Source organism: Muntiacus reevesi, chromosome 1 (genome assembly GCF_963930625.1).
Source record: "Muntiacus reevesi chromosome 1, mMunRee1.1, whole genome shotgun sequence".
Lineage (NCBI taxonomy): Eukaryota > Metazoa > Chordata > Mammalia > Artiodactyla > Cervidae > Muntiacus > Muntiacus reevesi.
Window position 1 is genome coordinate 187588271 of NC_089249.1, and position 8389 is coordinate 187596659.

Below are 8389 nucleotides of genomic sequence, written 5' to 3' on the forward strand. Positions count from 1 at the left end.
TGACTTTGTTTCATCATAGCATCTATCACATTCTGACATATTCTATCATATTTTTTTTAGCATAACATTTATTAGCATAACCATCACTGAATTGCTAGAGGTTTGCTTTTCATCAGTTTCTACTTCTTGTCTCCATGTTCTTGGAAGGTGGTTAGCACTAAACATGTATTTCTCAAAAGAATGAAGGAATATCACATTAAAACTCTAGAATATATGACCTCTTAACAAATGTGATGAGAATGGGACAAAAATTCCTAGTCAGAAATGAAATGAAGTATAGCATCAAGGGGCTTCCACAGTGACTCAGTGGTTTAGAATCTGCATGCAATGCAGTACCCATTCAAGAGATGCAGGATCAATCCCTGTGTTGAAAATAACCGCTGGAGGAGGGCATGGCAACCCACACTGGAATTCTTTCTTGGGAAATCCCATAGACAGTGAAGGCTGGTGTGCTATGGTCCTTGGGGTCGCACATAGTCAGACACAACTGAAGTGGCTCAACATACACATATACTCTAAAAGAGAACTTATCTGCAAATAAAATATCAACATTAACTTCTTGAGAGCTAAATAGAAATTGCAGCATTTCAGCTATGTTGAGTGAAAGTTGTCGTTATTTTCCTTTTTCCTGGTAGTCGCCTCCATCCCATGGAACCAAGTAACAAAACACAAATTTCACAATTTCTTCTTCTGGGACTTTCAATGGAAGCAGAACTACAGCTCCTCATATTTGGGCTTTTTCTCTCCATGTACCTGATCACTGTGTTTGGAAACCTGCTCATCATCCTGGCTGTCAGCTCGGACTCCCACCTCCACACCCCCATGTACTTCTTCCTCTCCAACCTGTCCTTTGTAGACATCTGTTTCACCTCCACCACCATCCCAAAGATGCTGTGGAACATCCAGACACAGCACAAAGGTATCACCTATGAAGGCTGCATCACCCAGATGTATTTTTACATTCTCTTTGCCGAATTAGATGACATTCTCCTGACAGTGATGGCCTATGATCGGTATGTGGCCATCTGCCACCCCCTTCACTACACGGTCATCTACAGCACCCACCTCTGTGGACTGCTGGTTCTGATATTCTGGGTGCTGATTGCCTTGTATTCCTTGCTACACAGCTTAATGGTGCTGCGACTGTCCTTCTGTCCAGAAATGCAAATCCCCCACTTTTTCTGTGAACTCAGTCAGGTGGTACAACTTGCCAGTTCTGACAACTTTCTTAATAACATAGTGATGTATTTTACAGCTGTCCTGATGGGTGTCGGTCCTTTTGCTGGCATCCTTTACTCTTACTGAAAATAGTTTCCTGCATATGTAAAATCTCATCGTCTCAGGGGAGGTATAAAGCATTTTCTACCTGTGTGTCCCACCTCTTGGTTGTCTCCCTATTTTATTTTACAGCCTTAGGAGTTTATCTTAGCTCTGCTGCTACCCACACCTCACATTCAAGTGCAATTGCCTCGGTGATGTACTCTGTGGTCACACCCCTGTTGAACCCCTTCATCTACAGTCTGAGAAATCAAGATATAAAAGGGGCTCTGAAGAGATTCTACTTTATGCCAAGTTTAAAAGACCAAATACCCTAATCCTCTGGATTGCAAAATTCAAAGCCTCAGAACCAGAAACTGTGATTCTTTGATAATTGTGGAATAAAATTTTCTCCTATTTGTTTCCTGGGATTTCCACTTTTCTTTTCATCTTTGGATTCAGCATTTTTATGCAATTTTAGAAACTCTCTTTCTTAAGTTTTTTCCTTAGTCTTATGTATAGGCAGTTTTTATTTTTTCCTACTTCAAAATTTTCCTCCCTTTGGGTCAAAACATTTGGAGATTCTATTATTTGATGGTGCATCATAGATTTATCAACAATAATTGCTTCTTAAATGACACAAATCATCCAAAGCATTTTTCTCCTATTACCCTGAAGTAATAGTTATGAGTTGCATTAATCATTTAAAAATACACTTAACAACCAAGAGAATTTATATTACTTTTATTACAGTTGGTTGTATCAGTGATATAGAGAAATAACTGTCAGGTTACAGGAAGATTTCTGACTATGAAAAGTTTGAACCCGTAACTTCCTTGTCAAGTGTCAATTTGTGTGTGTCTCTCTCTATATATAGATACATGTATAAATGTGTGTCTGTGTGTGTGTGCTCTGTGTGTGTGTGTTCTCTGTGTGTGTGTGCTCTGTGTGCGTCTGTATGTGTGTGTGTGCTGTGTGTGTGTGGTGTGTGTCTGCGTGTGTGTGTGTGTAACTGATACACTTTGGTGTATAGCAGGAACTAACACAACATTTTAAGTTAACTACACTCAAAAATTTTTGAAAATATAAAATGACAATTTTTCAGAAACCAATCTTAATATCATGGAAGATTGCTATCAAACTAATAGAGAATTCAAGATAATGTCACAAAGTTATTCAGTAAGCTGCAGGAAAACATAGGTGACACTTCTTTGACAGTGATCTTAGCAGTGTTTCTGTGTGTATCTACTCAGGCAAGGGAAATAAAAATAAACAAATGAACTGCATTTTTTTGTGCAGTGAAGGAAACCACCGATAAAACAAACTATCCATGGGAAAGCATATTTATAATGTATGTATCCAATAATGGGTTGTTATCCAAAAACATAAAGGATTCAATTTGATATTAAAAAGCAAACAATTCTAGTGAAAACAGGCAGAAGATACTCAATAGGCATTTTCTTAAGGAAGGCATACAGATGTTCATTCAAGAATATGTGTATCCTGCTGTATTTGTGTTTGAGGGCCAGATAGTAGCTCAGCTTGTAAAGAATCTGCCTGCAATGCAGGAGACCCAGGTTTGATTCCTGGATCGGGAAGAGCCACTGGAGAAGGGGTAGGCTACCCACTCCAGTATATTTGGGCTTCCCTGGTGGCTCAGCTGGTAAAGAATCTGCCTGCAATGTAGGAGGCCTGGGTTCAATCCCTGTGTTGGGAGGATCCCCTGGAGAAGGGAAAGGCTACCCACTCCAGTATTCTGGCCTGGAGAATTCCATAGACTGTATAGTCCATGGGGTTGCAAAGAGTCAAACATGACTGAGTGACTTTCACTTTCACATTCAGATACCTCTTACATCAAATGGACTGTTCACAACTTTAGGCAGATCATTTCATTCTGCTGAGTCCCATTTCTGCAAGTGTGGAATGAGGTGTTAATACATCATAGTGCAAACATCAGTAAATAAAGCTTCATGAAAATAAAATAAGACAATCCACATAAGATTTCAGGCTCAGTGCATGGTGCACCATTATTAGATCTAAACATGTCATCTAACTGACGTTTAAAAAAAATGAAACACTAAATGACACTTCTTAACTTGTATCACTAACATGAATGTCCTAGTTGATTTATTGAAATCCTCCTGAAGCCAAGGATTATAATACTCATGTATTTAAGCAAAGGAACATACTTCTATCTCTCTCTTGTTAGAGAAGAGTATCCAGTTTACTAGAAATCTCAGGAGACTTTCCCATAACAAGACAATACTTTGGAGGCCCTTGGAACCTGCTCAACAAAGGTTCCACAGTCTCAGATTTGGAGAAACCATTAACTCAATATTGCTATAAGTTGGGGAATCCCCATGGACAGAGGAGCCTGGCGGGCTACAGGTTGCAAAGAGTCAGACACGACTGAGCGACTAAACGCAGCACAGCCTAGCAGTGAGGTTAATCTTGAGACAAGGTCTTCTCTAAATTAGTTATTAATTCATTATTAATGATTGCTGTGATTGTTCTGTTACTGCTGAAAATTGAATGGAGCGTCAAAAACCGATTGAAACATAATGGTTTTGATGTGCCATTCAGTTTTATTTAATGCTCTTATATGAAATCACTCTTTTAACTTGTTTAACATTTTTGCCATTCTTTCTATTTCATTATTTATAATTTTCTTAACTGTGTTTTTAAAATAAATGCACATGTATCCATGTACATATGGGGAAATAAGAAGTAAACAAGGGAGCTAAAATCACTGATGCTTAGAATCTTGCATTATATTGACAACATCACAGTATACTGAAATAGAACAGTGTCCTTAGGCTTAAATCATGTGAAGAAATTTATGCAGAATAAGAGAATGAATTCTCATGACCTCATGGACTCACAGAGTATGGTCTGGAAAGGTCTTTGCATGCTGTCCAAAATCAGAACTGGAATTAAGATGTTCCCAGTGGATTTACGAAAAAAGCGAAAAACATTAAACCCAAGAATGACAAATGAAATATATCTCATCAGAAAACAGAGATAAAGGCACTTCCCTGGCTGCCCAGTGGTTAGGACTTTGCCTTCCAGTGCAGGGGGTATGGGCTGATCCCTGGCTGGGAAGCTAAGATCCCACATGTCTCACAGCTAAAGGCACATAAAACATAAAACAGTAACAGTATTGTAACACTTTCAATAAAGACTTTAAAAACAGGCACAATATTGTAACACTTTCAATAAAGACTTTAAAAATGGCCCACAACCAAAAAAATTAAAAAAAGGAAAGAAAACAGAGACAGGGCAAGTTGGCATGGTTTTTCACACCCTCCAGATACCACTGCTTCTGTCTTTGAAAAAGAGATGTTTTTATTTCTGATCTTTCCTGGGTATCAAGGGATATAGCTGAAGCTGAAATGTTGCCAAACCAAGAATGCTTTCCTTCATCCCATTGTCTCAGGGACCTTTTGAATTTGTTAGATCCTTCCCTTTCACTTTATCTCTCTCTCTCCCATGCTTTTTATATTTATTCAAATATAGCGCAGAAAGTCATTGTAGCTAAAAGGAACCTCAACTGTATTATTCGCTCAGTAGCTTGTGAACTGGAATTTCTGGGTACTATTTAAACATTCTTTAGGAGAAAGTTAATCTGATCTGGCCAGCTTGAGGTGTCACCACCCATGGCTTAAAGAAGGTGGTGCTAGGTGAGAAATTCATGACAATAACACAGCCCAGGAGGCTACGGTGTGTGTACACTTGTGCCTTGTGGAATGAGAGCAGTTGTTAAAGCAAAGGCACCTGCACTCACATATTAGGGTGGTGTAATAAGGTGACAGAGGCCAAAACTCCATCAGAGATGGTGCTAAGAAGATGATCTGATATAATTTGCAGGATTCTTTTGCCACTAAATCCATAAGTTCTGGGAACAACATGGAAGGAGGGATTCTCTATGGGCTGAAGGTTCTGCTGTAGCAGGGAAGCCACCTTGTTCCACAGCATCCTTGACACCATCTCTAACCACCCCCACCTTCTGCTTATTCCTCCATCCCACCGACTTCCTTGTTTGCATTTGAACATGTGACCAGCTTCTTCCTTGGTTACTCTGCAGTGGCCATTCCCTCTGCCAGGTACACACTTCTGCTGGTATCATGCTAGGACTTTCTCTCTTTTTCTTGATGTCTCTTCATAGAACCCCTTGTTTGTAAGCCTTGCCTGAATACTTGGTACAAAATAATATTCCTACTAAATTCTCTTTTATACATATTTTTGTTTTCTTCATAACACCTGTCACCTTCTAACATATTCTATATTGATTTGAGTATCATCTTTTACCACCCTTGGATTGTGAGAGATTTGTTTTTAGGTGTCTCTATTTATCCCCTGTATGTATTTGGAACATGTTGACTGTCAGCATAATGCTTCTCAAATGCATAAAAGACTTTCTCATTAAAACTGTGAATGCATGAAATCCTTGGAAATATGCTGAGAATGAGACAAAATTATCTAATTAGAGGTAAAATGGAGTATAGCTTCAAGGAGAATTTATCTATGTACAAAATATTAACATCAATTTCTTGCCAGCAAAATAGAAATTACAGAAGGTCAGCTATGTGAGTTACACCTGTTTGAAAATTATTCATGCTATTTTCTTTTTTCCCAGTAGTTGCTTCCATCACATGGCATCAGGGAACAAGACTCAAATATCAGAATTTCTCCTTCTGGGACTTTCAGAGGAGCCGGCATTGCAGTCCCTTATATTTGGGCGTTTCCTCTTCATGTATCTGATCACTGTGATTGGAAACCTGCTCATCATCCTGGTTCTCTGCTCAGACCCCCACCTCCACACACGCATGTACTTCTTCCTCTCAAACCTGTCCTTTGTAGACATCGGTTTTACGTCCAGCATCATTCCAAAGATGCTATGGAACATCCAGACACAGAGCAAAGTCATCACTTATGAAGGCTGCATCATCCAGGTGTATTTTTACTTACTCTTTGCAGCATTAGATGACTTTCTCCTGACCGTGATGGCCTATGATCGCTTCGTGGCCATCTGTCACCCCCTGCGTTACACAGTCATCAGGAACCCCCGGCTCTGTGCACTGCTGGTTCTGGGTTCCTGGATCGTGAGTGCCCTCTTTCCCCTGTTGCACAGCTTAATGGTATTGCGACTGTCCTTCTTCTCAGACTTGGAAATCCACCACTTTTTCTGTGAAATCACATGGCTGATCAGATTGGCCTGTTCTGATCCCTTTCTCAATAACATGGCGGTGTATTTCGGATCTGGAATTCTCAGGGGTGCTCCCCTGGCTGGTATTCTTTACTCTTACTCTAAGATAGTGTCCTCTATCTGTGGAATCTCATCTGCTCAGGGGAAGTATAAAGCATTCTCCACCTGCACATCTCACCTCCCAGTTGTGGCCTTATTTTATTGTTCAGCCTTAGGAGTATATCTTAGCTTCACTGCTACCTACCGCTCACACACAAGTGCTATAGCATCGGTGATGTACACTGTGGTCACACCCGTGCTGAACCCCTTCGTCTATAGTCTGAGAAACAAAGACATAAAGAGGGCTCTAAAAAGATTCTTTGGGATGGAAATGTTTGTTAAAGGGCCACTTGCCCTTGGGCTGAATAACTGCCCATGATAGCAGGGTCAAAGACTCATGGGGGGATACGTGATTCTTTGATTAGACTGTGATAATAGCAATTGCTCCTTCAGTTTATAGTCTGGTATTTCCATTTCTTTGTTTTTAGCTTCTCTTAAAATTTAAAAGCATCCTTCTTAACTTTTCTGTTCCTTATCATCTAAGATATTTCTCTTGTTTTTTTTTCAACTCTCAAATTGATTCAAAACCATGTGTGAAACATATGTAAATTCCCATTTATCTCATGATGCTCACACATTTCTTAAGAATAAATTCTTCTGAAGTGATATACTTTATACTGATTAATTTTTCTTTCTTTTTGCTAAAAGAATAATCATGAATTGTTCTACTTCTGTGGAAAAAAAACTAACTTGGAAACCAATTACATAATTTCATATGAGAGTAAAATATGAAACTACAGTTTATCACACTTTAGTTCTTCATACCTTAGAGTATCATTGCAATAGTTGTTTTCTCTGAAAATGTAGATGTTAATAGACAGTGTATTTCATAAATGGTCATCTGATTTTACTCCCTCACAGGGTACAATCTTCTATTTAACCTAGTGTCTACATTCTCTATAGGAGTTACTGGTAAAGCTGATCATCAAATGCATGTCTCTAATTGACATCTATGTGAAACATAAATTTCAATAAAGACTTGGACATAATAAGACCTAGAGTCAGAGAGACCTTAAGTATGAAGCAGCAAAAATTTGTGTCAGATTATATCTTTGCAAATCATTTTTTCATGGTGTCCATTTATTTATTGATGTATGTGATTTAGTATCTGTGTGTAAAGGGATTTATTGTTGGGGTGAAGGAGTTTTTGGCATAATGATATCTTTCTGCTTGAAAACATCTATTGTTGCCTACAAATAATTGGCTCCTTCCATTGCTCTAGATGAAATATTTCCCCCATTCCATTTCTGTTATAATCAATGAAAGAGTGAATGAATAATATAAATATCATATTTATGTGATATGCATGATATATATATAATACCACATATAGATATCCAAATTATGGCTCATTAGACCTTAAATTCCCTTCTAGTCCTGTGATGAATGGGCTTGCCTGATAGCTCATTTGGTAAAGAATCTGCCCACAATGCAGAAGACCCAAATTTGATTCCTGGGTCAGGAAGACTCACTGTACAAGGGACAGGCTACCCACTCCAGTGTTCTTGGGCTTCCTTTATGGCTCAGCTGGTAAAGAATCCACCTGCAATGTGGGAGACCTGGGTTGGGAAGATCACCTGGAGAAGGGAAAGGCTACCACTCCAGCATTCTGGTCTGGAGAATTCCATGGACTGTACAGTCCATGGCATCACAAAGAGTCAGACTGAGTGACTGTCACATTTTCATTTTCCTGTGACAAAGGTATACGTTCCTCACAAATAGGCATATCCTTTTAACCTTTCTTGCTTACCTACCTGGAAAACTAAATGAAATCCCTTTTTTAAAAAACTTGTATGACATAAACTTGAATAATACAGAAGTCATGAA

General features: G+C 38.9%; 1 protein-coding gene across 1 annotated transcript; it reads left to right on the forward strand.

The window, feature by feature from the left end:
• The first annotated feature begins 648 nt into the window (after window positions 1–648).
• On the forward strand, window positions 649–6881 carry LOC136155676 (olfactory receptor 7A17-like). The gene is made up of 2 exons (XM_065917659.1): window positions 649–1145; window positions 5897–6881. Exons 1-2 carry the CDS (start codon window positions 649–651, stop codon window positions 6879–6881), a joined length of 1482 nt encoding a protein of 493 aa, XP_065773731.1.
• The last annotated feature ends 1508 nt before the right edge of the window (window positions 6882–8389 follow it).